Below are 20,159 nucleotides of genomic sequence, written 5' to 3'. Positions count from 1 at the left end.
GGAAGTGTCCTCATCAAGTACATTTATTCTTGCTGTTAACAGCGTGCTAGTTTAGCCAAGTGGTTACTTCGAAATTAAAACTCTCTGTCCAGCAGCCCGCGGGTTGCGGGATTCGAACCACCGGTGATGTCTAGCGTTTTAATTATTTATTTAGTTTTTTGTGCAATTCCTGTCACACACATTTTATGTCTCACTATGTTACGTTTTATCCTCACAATCGAGATCTTGTTTATCTTGGAAAAATATAGAAAGTTAGTGTATGCTCTTTTCTATCTTTCTGTCTGCCCTCTGTCTGTCTGTCCGTCCGTCCGTCCGTCTGTCTGTTTATTTTTTTGTTTTTTGTTTGTTGTTTGCCTGTTATTCATTTAGAATTAAAGCAGTCTTTTCTCCTATTTTACCTATGGACTTGAGATTTGAATTGCAGCTATTCCAAAAATCCGATAGATGGCGATCACGTATAAGGTTTGGAAACACAAACGCGCATTTACCGAGGAAACAAACTAGGCTGTATTTCTCAGCAACTTGTGAACAACAAACTTTGGCCAAATGTCAGGTGGCCTTTTTAAAAACTTTTCTTCAATTACAGTAAAATGCGAAAGACAGTCGGCCATAGAGGACTAAAATGTAAAAAGATAAATAAAAAATGACCAGTTAGCTGTTTTGAGCTTGCTTGGCTTCATTACCTGGAGCTATATTTTGTCAGGCCACTGCGCGTGCAGAGTCAGTTTGCTGCGTGGACACTGGAGCGGCGGTTAAGACGGGTTTAAAGGCCCATGTGATGCATGTTAATAAGAGGCACCGCGACTCCGCTGATTCACATCGTGAAGTGTGCCGGAATTGTTTATTAAGAAACATTTGTATTCTTCTGTTGGAGAACGGTTGATCCGGGATATCTACGCTCTAATCCTACACTCCGTTAATTAAAAATAAGTCTAGAGCACTGGAACTCGTGTTTTTCAGAAATGTAATCATTTCTGGCGGAGCTTAACCATCTGCTTGAGGTTAAGTCTGCCAACAGATTGTGTTCAGTGGTTATTTAAATCTTCGCAGAGGAGTTTGCTGTTTGACGTGTGCAAAGTGCAACAAAAGTGCGGCTCGTGGGTTTGAAGGGTCGAGGGCATCATCTTTCAGACCATATGTCCTTATTGTCCTTATAAATACCTACAGTTTAACAAATATGCGTTTCTTTGTGTGTGTGTGTGTGTGTGTGTGTGTGTGTGTGTGTGTGTGTATGTGTGAGCGCAGGCTTCTAATTAGAACGCGTCTGCTCCTGATAAGCCTTCAAAGGAGCGCGCATGATGGACCTTATAGGCTGACGCTTATCCCCCAACTTAAATCCAGGAAAAAAAGGATTCTTTCTTTCATTAAAACAATGGACTTATATGTAGACTGTATTGTAGACTATATATTTAGACTTATATATATATATATATATATATATATATATATATATATATATATATATATATATATATATATATATATATATATATATATATCTATATCTATAAATATATATATATATATATATATATATATATATATATATATATATATATATATATATTTATAGATATAGATCTATATATATATATATATATATATATATATATATATATATATATATATATATATATAGATCTATATCTATAAAAAAAAAAATATATATATATATATATATATATATATATATATATATATATATATAGATCTATATCTATAAAAATATATATATATATATATATATATATATATATATATATATATATATATATATATATATATATATATATATATATATTTATATATATATATATATATATATATATATATATATATATATATATATATATATATATAAGTCTAAATATATAGTCTACAATACAGTCTACATATAAGTCCATTGTATATAATACGTTATCGGCGTTATCGGCCCAGCAGTAAAGTACGTAAAGTAAAAATTGTTAAATTCATACAGTGATTTTAAAATCGTTCAATCAAAAATGTCTTGACATGTTGATGAACTAAAGTTTGCCTAATTAGTCTGATTCCATGCCACGCGGTAATGAGAGGGTTAATCGTGTCGGTACAGTAATTACGCTTGGCGCTTTCATGTCGTCGTCCTCCAATAAGATGCCTCGCGAGCTCCACCCCCTCCCTCTTCGCACCCGGTTCTCAAAATGTCTAATACGCTGGAAAATCAAAAGGCGAGCCTCCCCCGCTCACACAGCCCTGATGATTCGCGCGGGGAGCACAACGCAGAGAGACGCCTCGCGCCTCTCCGAGGGCTCCTACCAAGTTAACTGACTATATCATCAACTTTTTATTAAATGTTTTACTTTTGTTCCTTTACTAATGTCAGTGTAGAAACCCGTGACACCCTGTTAGTTGTGAAAGGTTTCAATGATTTATTTATCAGCTCTTATACCTTTTGTAACCATGTACCTGGCCACATCAAGCCCCTGAGGGTTTGGGCATTACGGAGATGGAGTCGAGGTTCCACAGGAGGCGATGGACGTTAGCGGGGTCAGTTGTCTGCCTACTTCTGTGCGGGTGTGCGTTGGACCGAGCGCTTGCACAGATTCGGTACTCTGTTCCAGAGGAGCTCGAGCACGGTGCATTTGTCGGCAACATCGCCGAGGATTTGGGTTTGGATGTGGCCAAGTTGTCTGCCAGGAGATTTAGAATAGTGTCTGGAGCCAGAAAGCAGTATTTAGAGGTCAATTTGGAAAACGGGATTTTATTTGTGAATGAGAAGATTGATCGAGAGGAGTTGTGCGAACAGAATCCGGTTTGCTTTTTGCACTTGCAGGTCGTCATTGAAAGCCCTTTGGAGTTATACCGAGTGGAAGTTGAGATTTTGGACATTAACGACAATGCTCCGAGTTTTCCGTGGAGTGAGTTTAATCTAGAGATCACAGAGTCTGCTGCTCCGGGCTCCAAATTCCCGTTGGAGAGCGCTCAGGACCTTGATGTCGGCTCGAACTCACTCCGGTCGTACCTGCTGAGCGCAAACCAACACTTTTTACTGGACATCCAGACACGCAACGACGGGAGTAAATTCGCAGAGCTCGTACTCGAGTCTCTTTTAGACAGGGAGCAGCAGAAAACGCACGAAATGGTCCTGACAGCTGTGGACGGTGGCTCCCCGTTGCGCTCAGGTACGGCTCAGATCACGGTCACGGTGCTGGACGCAAACGATAACGTTCCCGTATTCGACCGTTCTGTTTACCGGGTCAGTCTCGTGGAGAACGCACCGAGAGGCACTCTGGTGCTCAAGCTCAACGCCACGGACCTGGATGAAGGAGCGAACGGTGAGATAACCTACTCCTTCAGTGGACACGCACCCTTAAAGGTGCGCGAGCTGTTTAGCGTGGACTCTTTCTCGGGTGAAATTCGGGTGAAGGGGATTGTGGACTATGAGAAAGCCAGCGTGTACGAGCTCTACGTACAAGCAAAAGACAAGGGTCCATCTGCTGTCGCCGTACACTGTAAAATACTAGTGGATATTTTGGACGTTAACGACAATGCGCCCGAGGTCATTCTGACCTCTGTCTCTACACCTGTTCAGGAGGACGCACCACCCGGTACCGTGATAGCTGTCATCAGTGTAATGGACCGTGATTCCGGGGAAAACGGAGCCGTTGACTGTCAGATACCGAGCAACGTTCCTTTTCAGCTTCACTCTTCTTTCAAAAACTACTACACTCTAGTGACTAGCGAATTTCTAGACAGAGAGCTCATTTCCGAGTACAACATTACTCTCACCGCGCGAGATTTAGGCTCGCCACCGCTTTCCACCAGAAAAACTATTCTTGTCCAAGTGTCCGACATTAACGACAACCCTCCGCGCTTCGTCCAGCCTTCATACACCGTCTATGTGACGGAGAATAACGCCCCCGGCGCCTCGATCTGCTCGGTTACTGCCTTCGACCCGGATTCCAACCAGAACGCCTATCTGTCCTTCTCTGTTTTGGAGGGGGAGATACAGGGGATGCCGGTGTCCACTTACGTCTCCGTTAACTCGGACAACGGCAACATCTATGCTCTGCGATCCTTTGACTACGAGCAGCTGCGAAACTTTCAGATTCGAGTTCAAGCACAGGACGCCGGGTTTCCACCACTAACCAGCAACGTGACCGTCAACGTTTTCGTGTTGGATCAAAATGATAACGCGCCGGTCATCGTGTCTCCGTTGCCGAAGAATGGCACAGTGGCCACAGAGGTGGTGCCTAGGTCAGTGGACGCAGGACATCTCGTGGCCAAAATAACAGCACTGGACGCGGACGCAGGGCAAAATTCTCGACTCTCGTACCAGGTGCTGCAGGCGACAGACCCGGGGCTGTTCAGCGTCGCCCTTTACACGGGTGAAATTAGGACAATCCGCCGCTTCACTGACAAAGACGCCACCAGGCAAAGACTCGTCATACTGGTCAAGGACAACGGACAGCCTCCCCTTTCTGCCTCGGTATCTATCATTCTGTCATTAGTGGACAGCGTCCCGGAGTCCCGGTCAGATGTCGGTGACCTCTCCCTCAGCCCCCAGCCCCCCTCCAACCTCGCGCTCTATTTAATCGTGTCTTTGAGCACCGTGTCACTGATTTTCCTCGTGGCTATCCTTGTACTGACCGGGGTTAAGTGTTACAAAGACCGAGATTGCATTAGTGGCTACGCACTGTCCTCACTCGGAGCAGCGTGCTGCAGCTTCGAGTCTGAGCCACCTACCGAGGTGCTCAAAAAGTCTAACCTAAATATGCAAATTTCCACAGGCGCAAAAGTGCCCACGAACTGCGTGGAAGTGAACAGTAACACCGGAACCCTCTCTCAGTCTTACTGCTACAAGGTCTGTCTGACACCCGAATCAGCCAAAAGTGACTTTATGTTCTTAAAGCCATACAGTCCCAACACACCGAGAAACAACGTCGCGAAGGGGACCGACAATCTGGCGTGGAACGCGCAGAGTCGAAGCTCTTCGGTGAACAACGGAGCGACGACTCCTAACCAGGTAAACACCGCTGTTGTTGTTTATCTCTACACCGCAGCGTGGAATTGGACAGCAGTTAGAAATGGTGAACAATATTCTATTTTCTTTCATTTTCATGGAAAATGAGCGTTTACTGATCACTTGCCGTTTGGTACTAGACTTCAAGCCTATAAAATCTGAAAAATGAACGAGACTGATTCACTGCTACAGAAATAACTGACCGAGTACGGGATCAATAAACATTCACTGACAGCACCGTGACGAGAAACTAGAATGCAACGTCATTGGTCCTGGAAACAAAGGTGATGGAGTGGACGACCCACGGGTCCACCTGGCGCACCTAGAGGAGTCGTGTGGAGGCGGGGAATCCGACGCTCGGAGGAAAGACGAGAACAATGGGTCGCATCCAGTCTCACCCTGAGACAGCGCCGCTTGATCGGCGTCCAGACTCATTAACCTTTCGTTTCCTCGGGTCATTTGTTTCACTCGGACATACACTGTCGTGCCTCAGTTTTGTGTTGTGTCGTAAGCAGTGTAACACCACAAGGTAAGATATTGATACAGTTTAAAAGAACAAAGATGTTCATTTGAACTTTGGATATATCGCTCTGAATGTTAACCAAACAGATCAATATAGTCTACATGTAGAAAACAAAAGCAATCGTGAGTCCCCAAGCACAAGGGCTTCAGGACACACGCGGTTTTATTTCTTCCCATTTTGGCAGTAGGGTTTAGGCATAAAAGCACTCATCAACATTGTCTCAAGGGCACACGCGCGCGTGCACACAGGACGTTGCAATTATTCGGTGCACAATGACGCGCGGACGCGGACTGGTTCCGTCCGTAATGGGACTGAAAAATGGGAGCGCGTGGGGGAGAGAGAGCAGAAGCCGACTGGGACGTGTCACGCCTGTAGATTCGTCCGCTTTATCCTCGCGGAATGTGAACTGGTGAATGAGAGAAAAGAGAGCGCGTGCGTGTGTGTTTTGTGTGTGTGTGTGTGTGTGTGTGAGTGAGAGAGAGAGAGAGAGAGAGAGAGAGAGAGAGAGAGAGAGAGAGAGAGAGAGAGAGAGAGAGAGAGAGAGAGAGTCTGCTTGAGCTAGACCTGAAATCCTCAAGATAACTACACTAAATGTATGTAAAAGTGCCGGGTTATTTATATCTTATTATGACGGTATGTCTCAAAGACTAAGTAATAAGACATTTGCATTCGCGCCTTTACCATAGTCGATTTAAAAGGCTGCATTTAAATTTTTATTTTCTGTTAAGAGAAAAAGAAAAAGAAAAAGAAAAAGAATGACCAGATAACGAGTTAATTTAAGCTTGTAACAGTACCAGAACCAGAAATTCCAAACATCTAAAACTATCAGAAAAAGGCAAAACAGTTACAGTTGAAGGTCACCTCTAGATTTATTAGCCCTTTTAATGTTCTCTGCCAGAAAAGCTCTTTTGGTGACTGAGCAAGCAAAGTTAACTCAATCCCAGGAAAATTGTTATTAAAATGCTCATGGACATAAGCAGAAATACATTTTTATTTTAAAAAGCTGGAAATTAAGACGTCAAAACCGCCCAACAATTAATTTATTATTAAACTCTAATTAATTTCCAGCCTTGTGAGAATTCCTTTGAAGATTAAAATCATTTCTTGTTTCATCCCGGCGGTGGTTTAATTGGTTTCGGAAGGTATTTTGAATAACTATTCGGATACGCTTACATCGCATCCTCCCTGTCAATGGTTCTAAGTGAATTAATAGAGCGTGGAATCCACACTCCCCTGCTTGAACTCGGAACAATATCAGCGGGCTCGCTCGCCCTCGCCTCCTCCTCTCTGACCTCCCTTGCTGCGCCTCGGTGCATGAAAGGGAGGAAAATGACAAGAGCCGTTGCTTAAGGCACGAAGTTCCACCTCCGAATGAAACGGCGTCCTTCACACATTTGAACACAAGGGGGCAGTCAATGCTCCTGTACATGATTGCGAAACAAAGAAGTGTTTGACCCATTTGTTCTCCATTTATGTATGGCTTATTCATTCATTTATTTTATGTCAGTACTGGTTAATTGTAATATTGTAATGAAAGATGTTTAGATAAATGTGTATTTAAAAGTATTTAAATGTCTTTTTTGCAGCTAAAACAAGACAACACTGACTGGGCTCTCAACAAGAATCACACTTCGTCTTTGAAGAGGTAAGACACACACGCACACACACATGCACGCACACATACATACATTTAGGTTTCATTTATATGTAGACTAAAGTAAACAGTCAGATTGAATAATTTCTATAGCTTAAGTTCTATAGCTTATTATTGTAGAGAAACATCTACAGTATCAGTAGAAACTTTCATAAATATCCTATTAAGAACCACTAGATTGTAGTTCATATTTTTGTCACTCAAGAAACTCAAAAACAATTTTTTTTAGTAATTGTATCTTTACATTGCCACAAGTGCATATATTGACAGGATCACAATTACAGAGTGTCAGGGGAGTAAGTGATCAGCACAACACGCAGGGTTTCTGTACTAATTGTGATGTCCCTATGAAGCTATAACTCAGTCAACATGGACGGAACACTAATGCGGAAGGCCATGCGGACCGACCCGGAGAACTATGTCAGTCCAGTGGCTGCGGGACAGTACTGGACCTGGGGGACGCGCATGAGAGGTGAGCTAGAGGAGCTCAAAAATGCCCCCTGTTACCTACCGGCTGGCCTTCTAGTCCACATTCAGTGTTAGGTTTTTACTGTTTATTCCTACACTGAAAATCAAAATATGTACAATGCAGCTCAGGAAATATGACATGCTGAGAGCAGTCTGGGAGTTTAACGGTCTCCTTTATCTATACCAAATTCACTCTAAGCACTTACATAGGCTGCTGTTCCCATAGGTTACTCCTGCATGGTTATTAGTGACCATCAGGTTTTCTCTGTGGGAGGTTATTTGTAAGTGCACTCTCCTGCAAGACCCACGTCTCTGTAGCAGACTATTAGATTAACATGTTCTATGCTATGAACTAAGGGAAATGCTACACTGGTAAAATGATTCCTGTTTTTTCCCCATGTTTTGTGATACTGTTTTGTACTGTAAAAATCATTTTAAATCCTTTTTGTGGTGCAGTTAAATATAAATAATTTCTGAATCTGTCAAGCCTAAAGTTTAACATCCACTAAGCACTTGAATCTCCAGATTAATATCATACAGTCAGTCCAATAACAAGCTTGTGACATGCGACTATTTCCTTTGCTTCATGAATACAATATGCAGAGAAAATGTCTTTCGTCTCCCTCTCATTTCTCTGCCTTCTTGCATTGGTCAGAGTGTAGGATGTCTTCACCAGCGTCGGGACGTCCTGAGCGGGCCTGGACGCCGCGCTACACCACCTCCACCTCCACCTCCACCTCCACCTCCGCCCAGCAGCAGCAACCGGCGGCACACCCGCACGCCCACCCTCCGCCCGACTACCAGCACAACGTCTACATCCCCGGCACGCCCTCTGCCCTGTGCACCCTGCGGCCCGGGCAGCGGGGCGAGCTTGACGTACACAACTCCTTCTCCACCTTTGGCAAGAAGCGCAAGTTCATCTCGCCCAGCAGCTACGACTCACACGAGGACGTGGGGGCAGAGGTCATCAACAATGACCTGTACAACAAATAGGGAAGGAGGGGACATCATCTGAGGCAAGAGGGTGGGGCCTGGGAAAAGCTGGTCCAATGAGCAGGAGGCATGAGCAATGATGACATAAGGGAGGGGGAGGAGCAAGAGGGAAGAGGGGGCCATGGAAAGATCTGATATGACCAAAGCAGAGGGTATATTTCCAAACCAAACTGCTCACGTGTAACTCTTCCATTACGTTTCTACTGTGTGTGGTCTGTCTCCTGTGAAACTGTCGTCTTGGAGACAGTCCTTTACGTTTACTTCTGTAATGTCTGTGTATTTGCGGCACATCAAACACGAGCCTGGATAAGCAACTGTCAGACTGGGACACAGGACCACCTCACTGTCACACTACACTTGTCAGTCACTGTTGAATACACCTTGAGATGAACCTGAATGTGGTTTGGTAACTGGATCATTCAGAAATCAACCTGCAATGTCATATATGCCACGACTATGGTGACTAAGACTAGGTTTAAATGGGCTGGCGAAGTAATCTCCAATTAGCTTACCATGGACTGCCTTTCCACTGGTCTGTTAGGCCAGAATTCCTATAGTGGTCTGAAGTTCAAATGTCACAAAGAACAAAGGGCACCAGTGAGAAAACAGTGACTTATTATTATTATTATTATTATTATTATTATTATTATTATTATTATTATTATTATTATTATTTAAGCATTTATGTTTAAAATTATTCTCCATTATGATAATAATATCAACAACTTTGCTAGTGCTGTTAATTTGACAATCATGTCAGCCATAATGTGAGCATTATATGGCCTTTGTACAGTGTAAATCTTCTGTTGCCATGGGGTGCAGCCTTAGGTTGATTGATTGCTCACTGGAACATATAAGTCAGACTAATATGTTTATTGCTCAGCGAACAGTGTGAACAAAATTAATATGTATGCAAATTGTGTAACTGACACACAGGTAATTCACTTTAGGCTCTGCAACATTGCATCACTGTATAAATTCTGAGAATAAAGTATTTTTTTCTGAAATGATAGAATACTTCTATTCCTCCTTTCAAAAAACAAAGGTGCTTTAGATGTCATAGTTCTCTTTATGGTGTCACAATGTATGACAGGTTACCTAGTGTTGCAGTGTTTTTTCAGACTGGAGTTTTGCCTGTTGTGAGGATTCCTTTCATGTACCACTTGGTACTGCGTGGTTTGGGTTTTTACATTGCTTCGCAAGCATTTACAATATCACAGACTTTCTTAGCCAACTCATATGTAATCCCATAAGTGATTTCGCTGATCTATGAAGGGCAACCAATCAACCAGTTAACTGTGCATCTAATTTACACTACAAGTAGGGTGTTGTGCATCCCTAGGTAGGTATAGGAAGTATTTTTCCTACCCTTGTTTCATCACTATATTTTGTATAATATTGTTTATAAGCAGTATTAAAAAATGACTGGTGCCATTAGATTTTATGCACCATAGTCAGGAAAATAAGTTTCTCAGAAGAAGCCCTAGATCACTCTCTCTAGTGGGAGTAAACATTCTAAAATGCTAATTAAATTCCTCATTCCTCTTCTTGGCCGCAGAGAATAGACTTGGTTCATTAACTAAACAAACACAACTCCATCCTGGAAATATCATTTTAATTAAACACGGTGAAACAGGGGAAGGGGGGGGGGGTGGTGGTAAAGGGGGGGTAGGTTCGCAGGGGACTTTAACTGAACCTTAAAATGCCACACATGGACGCAATCTTGAAAGCGCCCTGGTGTCTCTGCCGCCCTTTCCCTTTTAATTTCTTTGGGAAATGAGTTCAAAATGTCAATAGATGTGTATCGTCCAATTGAGTATGGGGTAATTAGATTTACCATGTGTCCTTTCAGACTATAAACTATAATAATGTAAATAGTCCACATAATGCTAACACACTTCTCTAAATTGAAGTTCCCCCATCTACCGGAGGTGAGAAGAATACTTTTTTTTTTACAGTGGAGTGGAGTAGTGTGATTATTATTTTGTAAATGCTTCGTTCATAGCTGTGGTAGTTCTCCAGACACGGCTTAGTCTGGAATATTTAGTAAAGTACTTTCAGCAGAGCAGTTGAAGAAGAGAACTGTAGTAAAGAGCAATGTGAGAGTGTCCTGCATGTCTACACCCCAGTAAAGAGCAGTGTGAGAGTGAGAGTGTCCTGCATTTCTACACCCAGTAAAGAGCAATGTGAGAGTGTCCTGCATGTCTACACCCCAGTAAAGAGCAGTGTGAGAGTGTCCTGCACTTTTACACCCAGTAAATAGCAGTGTGAGAGTGAGAGTGTCCTGCATTTCTACACCCAGTAAAGAGCAATGTGAGAGTGTCCTGCATGTCTACACCCCAGTAAAGAGCAGTGTGAGAGTGTCCTGCACTTTTACACCCAGTAAAGAGCAGTGTGAGAGTGTCCTGCACTTCTACACACAGTAAAGAGCAGTGTGAGAGTGTCCTGCACTTTTACACCCAGTAAAGAGCAGTGTGAGAGTGTCCTGCATGTCTACACCCAGTAAAGAGCAGTGTGAGAGTGTCCTGCATGTCTACACCCAGTAAAGAGCAGTGTGAGAGTGTCCTGCACTTCTACACCCCAAACAATCCTTCAACGTAATGCAATACCTCCAAATCCTGAAGCCTTTATTTTCAGATGGATGCTGATGGTTAGATGATTGTAATGGAACAGGCCCTAAAGCCGTTCACCATTTAAACGCATCTGTGTTGTGATGTACCTTGCATACGGAAGGATGCGTCATGCTTTAAGAATGACTTTTATTAGCGTGTGACCTTTAACCCTGAGGAGGCCAAGCCACAGGCAAGTAGACAGTTTGACCTTGTCCTCCAAGAGAGACAGAATATTGCTCTGTGGTTACCATGGCAACACCCCATCCATCTGACCACAACTCAGTCTTTCTGTTTGTCTCTCAGTTCTCCCTGTTTCATAGCCTGCCAATCACTGTGGCCTAATTTGATTAATATTATAGCATCATTAGGAGGTCCTTGCACGCACGCACGCACACACACACACCAGTCTCTCTCGATACAGCATTATCGTTACTGTAAACATGCTTCAGCAGTATTCAGGGATGCAGGGGTTTTGACTGCATTGTTATGCTACTACAGTATATATTCTAGCAATTAGAATTCTACACAGGATAATATGTTGAATATACTGTACCACACCATTAGAGGTTCACACTGAGCCCTCTCACTTCCCAACATCAACCACAAGACTGAGCTCTTCACAGGGATCATCAGGTCATCAGGGCCCTGACCTTCATCTGTGTGTCACTCAATTAATATAAATTAATTAATTAATTAAAATATTCAAATAAAGTCAAATAAAGCACATTTTGATATTTTTGCATCTTCATCTTATAGTGTATTTAAGCAGATGTTTATTCAGCAAGAGTTATTTTCTAATAGAGGGCAACCTACTGTATACTATTGAATTATTTTTAAAATAATGATTTTCAGAATGATACACGTGAAGAAAGTGAAAACATTTGTTTTCTCAAAGAAACCACTAGTTTTCTCATTCTATCTTTGCTGTGTTCTTACACAAGCGTCGAATCTGTGCTTTTAGATGTAGACGAGTTATGTTTTTTAGTGAAGAAGTGACTTAAATCAGAGGGCATATATCAATATAATGCCATTAATTACGGATTAAATCAGTAACTTGATTTAACGCTCGCAGCTACTACTGAACAGGGCCACTGTTTCTCTCACTCTGGGAAAAGGTGCTGCTGTTTCAGAGTTCACCCAGCAGAGGACGCTTACGTTCCACGTTAAAATGAAATAAAAGTTGTTCTTTTCACTTCTTTTCTACAGAAAATAACGTTATTTTCAACAGAAATATCTATTTATTTATATTTATATTTACATAAAAACAAAACAAAACCTCAGTAAATAAATATATATATATATATATATATATATATATATATATATATATATATATATATATATATATATATATATATATATATATATATATATATATATATATATATATTAGTGCTGTCAATTCCAGGTGCCGTGATTAAAAGTCCTCACCAGGATTTTGCTCAGGCTTCATGGATTGTGTTGATTCCACTAATTTTACCTGGATTGCTAATTAGAAAATCTAGCAAGCTTGAGCAAAATCCTGGTGAGGACTTTTAATCGCGGCACCTGGAATTGACAGCATTAATATATATATATCTGCCTTCAAAGAAAAAAAATTCACACTTCCTGTTAAGTAGGCCTAATTTAATGTCCAAGCATTGAAGTTTTAAAAAAAAAAACCCTTTAATGCGGGAATGCAGGCGACGTTGGACATTCCTAAATGTCCAAATACATTTCTATAATATTCTCATTACACAACACTTCCTAGTTAACATTTTGGTTTTATCATCTCAGCTAGTGTAAGAAAATTCTAACCTAAATAGAATGACATAACTGCTGTAGTCTAATCTAAACACAATATATTCTTTCTTGCATAAATAATTAAGACATTACTCTTTAATGCATTAGGTCATTCCTTGATGCTCGTCTACAGATGTGATCTACTGCAGTGCAGCAGAGTTTAACTCCAACCTTAACACATCTAATCTAGGTCATCCTCTCCTTCAGCAGCAGATTAACAGAGCCAGTAGTGCTAAATTAGAGATTGAGCTAAACTCTGCAGGCCAGACTGAACTTGGACCTTTCTATATAACACCAGTAATAAAAATGTGTATTATTATTATAATTCATATATATTTGTATAGCACTTCTTAAAACACAGTTTATTAAAGCTGACGTAAAGTGCTTTACAGAAATTAGAATGCACAGAGAATTAATAAATCTTGTTATATGTGTCCTGTTATATGTTCTTTATATCTGTGTTCTCAGTGATTCATTTTGAATAATGTAAATTTACTCAGCCACTGTATAGATTACAATTATTAACTTCCCATGAATGCTGACCATATGAAAACTGGTGAATTCTCCATTATCATCATCATCATCGTCGTCGTCATCGTGATAATCATCGTTATCATCATCATCATCATCATCATCATCATCATCATCATCACAATTGTCGTCGTCGTCAAAAATAAAACCAATAATAATAACCATCCTGATTATCTTTATTTATAGATATACTTTTAGTACAAATACAGACATTATTAAACAAAGATTACATTATCAACTACAACAATGCAATTATATTACCAATCATGGAATACATGAATTGAAAAAAATACATAAACTACATAAGACTATATGCCAAGATATATATATAAGCCTTTAAGATAGATTAGAAAACATAGTTTTTTTTCTAATTTTTTTTTTACTTGTTTTTTTTTATATTGTAAGTAGTTTTATTAATATTATTCCTAATATATTTCTATGGCTAACATTATTTGAGCATCAAACATCTTCAATAATCTTTCTTTTTTTTTTTTTGCTTTAAGGAAGTTCAGCGTGTTGCTGTCCATATCAGTGGTTCTGAAGATTACTCTTCTTGTGTGGTGAGCTTTGCTGAAACATGAACACGTTCAATGTCCTTTCTGTAGTTTAAAACAGAACAATTTAACAAACAGGAATGAAGGAGATAGCATAGTTTACTCTATACTTACCGAACCGTACGTTGTACTCTGCTTGAGGCCCATTGTTGATATTGGGCTCAGCGTGTCGCTGTCGGCCAGTAAATGCCACAGAAGGCGCATCCTCTTAAGGGGAACTGGGCATAATACTTACAGAGCTCTAACAGTCAGTGAGAGCGTCTTGCAGAGTCTCAGTTTTTATTACATAGGGCTTTCTAAGCGGACATTTGAAGAGGCGATAGGTCAAGTTAACGCAGCGAGCGTTTGTTCAACCCGGCATTGATGATGAAGACTTCAGGATGTAGGTGCCTGGTATGGTTTTTATTTGTATTTTGGACGACATGGAGAAAGGCTTTGTCTGTCACGCGTTACTCTATACCGGAGGAGATGGAACGCGGCTCCGTCGTTGCCAATCTAGCTGCAGACTTGGGATTAGACATAAGTGGCCTGGCACAACGAGAGGTAAAGTTAGACATATTTCATAACAAAAAATATTTAGAAGTAAACAAAAGAACGGGGGAACTGTATATTATAGATAAAATAGACAGAGAAGATATATGTCAAGCTAAAACAAAGTGTTTCGTTAAACTGGATCTCATAATCGAAAGCCCTTTACGTATTTTCAACATTGAATTGGGCATCACAGATATAAACGATAACGCGCCGCATTTCCGAAGAGAAAGAATTGAAATGGACATTTCCGAGTCCGCGTCACCAGGAGAGAGATTCTCTTTGCCCAGTGCTTTTGACCCGGATGTAGGTATTAACACGGTCGACTCCTACAAACTTAGCAACAGCGACCATTTCACAATAGATATTCACTCTGGTAGTGATGGGACAAAATATGTCGACTTGGTCCTTATGAAGGCACTGGACAGAGAGGAACAGTCTGTCCATAATCTCGTTCTCACAGCCGTAGATGGTGGAATACCTGCACGCTCTGGGACTGCTAATATTATTGTTCGTGTGCTGGATACCAACGACAACGCCCCTCAGTTCGACCGCGCAGTTTACTCGGTGAACATGAGTGAGAATTCTGCGATTGGAACCCTTGTCACCAAACTAAACGCGTCTGATGTGGATGAAGGCTCAAACTCTGAAATAACATATTCATTTACGCTTTATACGTCCGAGAAGACGCAAGAAATATTCTATCTGAATTCAAAAACTGGTGAGATAACCGTTAAAGGCACTATTGACTTCGAAGATATGAAAATATTTGAAATGCATATAGAGGCGAAAGACAATGGCCCTATTCCGTTGTCCGGTCAGTGTAGAATAACACTATACATAACAGACATGAACGATAACTATCCGGAGATAACCATAAAATCACTGAAGAATACTGTAAAAGAAGACATTCCTGTCGGGTCAGTGATAGCTCTTGTTGGTGTAAGTGACAGAGACACTGGAGATAATGGTAAAGTTAATCTTACAATCAATAAGAATCTACCATTTACTTTGAACAAGTCCTCAGACTATCACTATGAATTACTAATCGCTGAAAATTTAGATCGTGAAATGATTTCAGAATATGAGATCACTTTAAAAGTGACAGATGGCGGAAATCCTCCATTGTCTGATAATGAAACTATAACTGTGCACTTATTGGACATTAATGATAATGCCCCCCAGTTCCCACAGAATTACTATAGCATAACTGTCATGGAGAATAATTCTCCTGGGGCATTGCTAAGTTCTGTAACTGCCCTTGATCCAGATCTCCATGAAAATCAATATCTAGTTTATTTCATAATTGAAAAGGAAATAGTGAACACCTCTATGTCTATGCTGTTCTCCATTAATCCAGAGAATGGTAATCTTTATGCACTAAAGACATTTGATTATGAGATAGAGAAGGAGTTCCTTTTCCACATTGAGGCCAGAGACTCTGGTGTTCCTCCACTCAGCAGTAACGTTACTGTTCACATTATTATTATGGACCAGAATGACAATACACCCGTCATAGTGTCTCCATGGCGCGCACACGGCTCAGTGGTGGAAGAGAAGATCCAGAGATCCACTGATAAAGGAACTCTGATAGCTAAAGTGATCGCAATTGATACGGACTCAGTGCATAATTCTCGGATCACATACCAGTTTCTACAGAACACGGATGCTACATTATTCAGCTTGGACCAGTATAATGGAGAAATACGGACCATGAGAATGTTCAGCTACAGAGACTCACGTCACCAACGGCTGGTAGTGATCGCCAAGGACAACGGAGATCCCTCTCTCTCTGCTACAGTCACAATCAAACTGTCCACAGTGGAGACCGCTCTTAAAACATATGCTGACATGACTGAAGTGCCTTTGGAATACGACATCTTCTCAGACTTGAACCTGTATCTGGTGATCGGACTGGGCTCAGTGTCATTTCTGTTACTGATCACTATACTGGTCACCATCGTGCTGAAGTGTCAGAAACCGAAGCCCAGTAAAGCGGCTCCTCCGTGTAGGAACAGTGTGATCAGTGAGAGGAACTCCACCATCGCAGACTCCACCCTGGTCTCCAATGATGCCTACTGGTACAGCTTGTTTCTAGCAGAGACCAGGAAGGGAAAACTAGTAGTTAGACAGCCTGTGCCAAAGGGGTCGCGGTACATCGTGTCCAGTATACCGAGGAGCACAGGACTGACTGAGACTAGTGACTCAGCTGCATCTACTTTACAGGTAGGGATGTTTATTTTCTTCTAACTTTAGTCACTGGTATGTGATTTTCAATATTTGACATATTGTTTTTGGATATTCCTAAATTTGCATTGCAGAATAAAGGTGTATTCTCCTAATACTGGATTTAGGATTGTTTTGGTTGATCATGAGTACAAAAATCTAAAATGGTCTTGAGCATCACTTTGAGCAGTGATGTGTGGCAATGAATCATGTGGTTTATTTCACCACAGCATCCTCTCAGACTTGCTGCGTAATGCGGGTTTGTGCATAACGCACACTAGTGCGCACAGCGTCGCTGTTCTCCAAGAAACGCAGTAATGTAAACGGTTGACGTCACACCCAGTGTTGACAAGGCGCGTTTGCTTTGTTGGTAGCAGGTAAGGATTTCTCTGACGGTGACAGTAATTTGAAGGATTGCACAGCTTTCTTCGTTAGCACACCGCTTTAAACTGTGAGGAACCGCGTTTGGGGACTGTTGCGTGTGGTTTTTCTTTTTCCTTTGTTTACGCCTGGTACTTATAGGACATCGAACAATGGATGGTCAAAAGAGAAATTTGCTAAGAAAAAGGTACGTTGCCCTCGTAATTCTATCTTCATTAAGTATAGCGGTGGCTGTTACCCATTATTCTATTCCCGAGGAAATGGAGGATGGTTCCGTTGTAGCCAATTTAGCAACGGATCTTGGTCTGGATGTTAGTACGCTGGGTCGACGGAAAATACGACTCCATACTTTATCTAATAAAAAATATTTAGATATTAACAAAGAAAACGGTGAGCTGTTCATATCAGAGAGGATTGATCGAGAACATATCTGTACAACAAAATCTGCTACAACGTGTATAATGAAACTGGACGCTACTATTGAAAACCCCGTGCGAATGTTTAACATTGAGCTGGAAATCTTGGACATTAATGACAATGCGCCTAATTTTAGAAGGGACACGATGCATTTAGACATTTCTGAATCAACCCCTGCTGGTGAACGATTCTCTTTAAACAATGCAGTTGATCCGGACGTCGGTGTAAATTCAGTAAAAACCTACTATTTTAGTGAAAGTGATCATTTCTCTATTGAAATCCAAACGGGTCGCGATGGGTCAAAGTTTACAGAACTGATTTTGAAAAAGGCTTTGGACAGAGAAGAGAAAGCTGTTCATAATTTAATACTTACGGCGGTAGACGGCGGCGTCCCCGCACGAACTGGTACAGCTAGTGTCATTGTGCGCGTGCTTGACACCAACGATAATCCTCCTCGGTTCGACAAAGAGAGTTATTCTATAGATCTAATGGAAAACTCGCCGATTGGAAGTCTTGTCGTTAAGCTAAATGCAACAGACGCAGATGAAGGATCAAATTCCGACATAACGTATGCATACAGCCTATACACGTCAGAGAAAACACAGGAAACTTTCAGTCTAAACTTAGGTAATGGTGAAATCAGAGTGAAAGAAACGATTAACTATGAAGATTTCAGGATTTATGATATGGAAATTGTGGCAACAGATAAAGGAGCAAATCCCTTGTCAGGGAAATGCAAAGTAAGAATTTTAATATCTGATATGAATGATAATCATCCAGAAATATCCATCAAATCATTCTCGAGCCCAATTAAGGAAGATGTGAGTGTGGGTACAGTTATTGCAGTGATTAGTGTAAATGATAAAGACTCAGAAGAAAATGGTAAAATAGATATTCATATTTCTGATAAATTACCTTTTGCATTGAAAGAATCATCTGATAATTATTACCAGCTTTTAGTGTCTGAATCATTGGACCGTGAACAGGTGTCAGAATATGACATCACATTTACTGTTACAGACAGAGGGAACCCACCATTATCTGATAATGAAACAGTAACTTTAGAACTACTGGATGTCAATGATAATGTTCCTCAGTTTCTACAATCATACTACACCGTACAGGTTATGGAAAATAATGCACCAGGAGCATTTTTGAGCTCCCTTACTGCACACGACCCAGACCTCCATGAAAATCAGTATCTAGTTTACTTCATAATTGAAAAGGAAATAGTGAACACCTCTATGTCTATGCTGTTCTCCATTAATCCAGAGAACGGTAATCTTTATGCACTAAAGACATTTGATTATGAGATAGAGAAGGAGTTCCTTTTCCACATTGAGGCCAGAGACTCTGGTGTTCCTCCACTCAGCAGTAACGTTACTGTTCACATTATTATTATGGACCAGAATGACAATACACCCGTCATAGTGTCTCCATGGCGTGCACACGGGTCAGTGGTGGAAGAGAAAATACCCAGATCCACTGATAAAGGAACTCTGATAGCTAAAGTGATCGCAATTGATACGGACTCAGTGCATAACTCCCGGATCACATACCAGTTTCTACAGAACACTGATGCTACATTATTCAGCTTGGACCAGTATAATGGAGAAATACGGACCATGAGAATGTTCAGCTACAGAGACTCACGCCACCAACGGCTGGTAGTGATCGCCAAGGACAACGGAGATCCCTCTCTCTCTGCTACAGTCACAATCAAACTGTCCACAGTGGAGACCGCTCTTAAAACATATGCTGACATGACTGAAGTGCCTTTGGAATACGACATCTTCTCAGACTTGAACCTGTATCTGGTGATCGGACTGGGCTCAGTGTCATTTCTGTTACTGATCACTATACTGGTCACCATCGTGCTGAAGTGTCAGAAACCGAAGCCCAGTAAAGCGGCTCCTCCGTGTAGGAACAGTGTGATCAGTGAGAGGAACTCCACCATCGCAGACTCCACCCTGGTCTCCAATGATGCCTACTGGTACAGCTTGTTTCTAGCAGAGACCAGGAAAGGAAAACTAGTAGTTAGACAGCCTGTGCCAAAGGGGTCGCGGTACATCGTGTCCAGTATACCGAGGAGCACAGGACTGACTGAGACTAGTGACTCAGCTGCATCTACTTTACAGGTAAGATAGACATAAAAGCACTAACACACAATCGTTTTTTCTGCATTCAGGAAGTACATTTAAGTAACACCCAGCTACCAAGTTGGCAGAGACGCATGTGTGAACTCATTGAATATATTATTAATTCTGCCATTAAAAAGGTTATCTGGGTTAACTGGAGTTTACTGGTAACTGGAAACTTGGCAACTGGAGTTAAATAAAGCCAAACACAGATGCATGTTTTGGTTTGCGCACAATGTGTCGCTGTCCTACAGCAAAACGCACGCTCCGTTCACTGGCCAATTCACGCTTGCCGCCATTATTGCTGATTTCTCTGTGGTCTGCACAACTGCATTTTGTGCGCGATA

The 20,159-nt window shown here is 41.3% G+C and overlaps 2 protein-coding genes and 1 pseudogene across 2 annotated transcripts in view; all 3 read left to right on the top strand.

Annotated features, from left to right (window-relative positions):
- Positions 1 to 2,200: 2,200 nt before the first annotated feature.
- LOC143514533 (protocadherin alpha-C2) lies at positions 2,201 to 9,617 on the top strand. The gene is made up of 4 exons (XM_077005848.1): positions 2,201 to 5,005; positions 7,112 to 7,170; positions 7,533 to 7,651; positions 8,303 to 9,617. Exons 1-4 carry the CDS (start codon positions 2,486 to 2,488, stop codon positions 8,638 to 8,640), a joined length of 3,036 nt encoding a protein of 1,011 aa, XP_076861963.1. The 5' UTR covers positions 2,201 to 2,485; the 3' UTR covers positions 8,641 to 9,617.
- A 4,747-nt stretch (positions 9,618 to 14,364) lies between these two features.
- Positions 14,365 to 20,159, top strand: part of LOC143513852 (uncharacterized) — a 43,080-nt gene continuing 37,285 nt past the window's right edge. The window contains exon 1 of the mRNA XM_077004556.1: positions 14,365 to 16,876. Coding sequence (XP_076860671.1) covers positions 14,483 to 16,876 — 2,394 coding nt within the window. The 5' untranslated portion in view covers positions 14,365 to 14,482. The remainder of the gene's footprint in view (positions 16,877 to 20,159) is intronic.
- On the top strand, positions 17,242 to 19,957 carry LOC143514531 (protocadherin alpha-C2 pseudogene; annotated as a pseudogene).

Source organism: Brachyhypopomus gauderio, chromosome 5 (genome assembly GCF_052324685.1).
Source record: "Brachyhypopomus gauderio isolate BG-103 chromosome 5, BGAUD_0.2, whole genome shotgun sequence".
Lineage (NCBI taxonomy): Eukaryota > Metazoa > Chordata > Actinopteri > Gymnotiformes > Hypopomidae > Brachyhypopomus > Brachyhypopomus gauderio.
The sequence above is the reverse complement of the archived record's forward strand: the minus strand, read 5'-3'. Positions and strand labels throughout refer to the sequence as shown.

Coding starts and splice junctions, on each gene's coding strand:
- LOC143514533 (XM_077005848.1), top strand. CDS start 2,486: ATGGAGTCGAGGTTCCACAGGAGGCGATGGACGTTAGCGGGGTCAGTT. Junction 5,006..7,111: donor GAGCGACGACTCCTAACCAG/GTAAACACCGCT, acceptor TCTTTTTTGCAG/CTAAAACAAGACAACACTGA. Junction 7,171..7,532: donor CACACTTCGTCTTTGAAGAG/GTAAGACACACA, acceptor GTCCCTATGAAG/CTATAACTCAGTCAACATGG.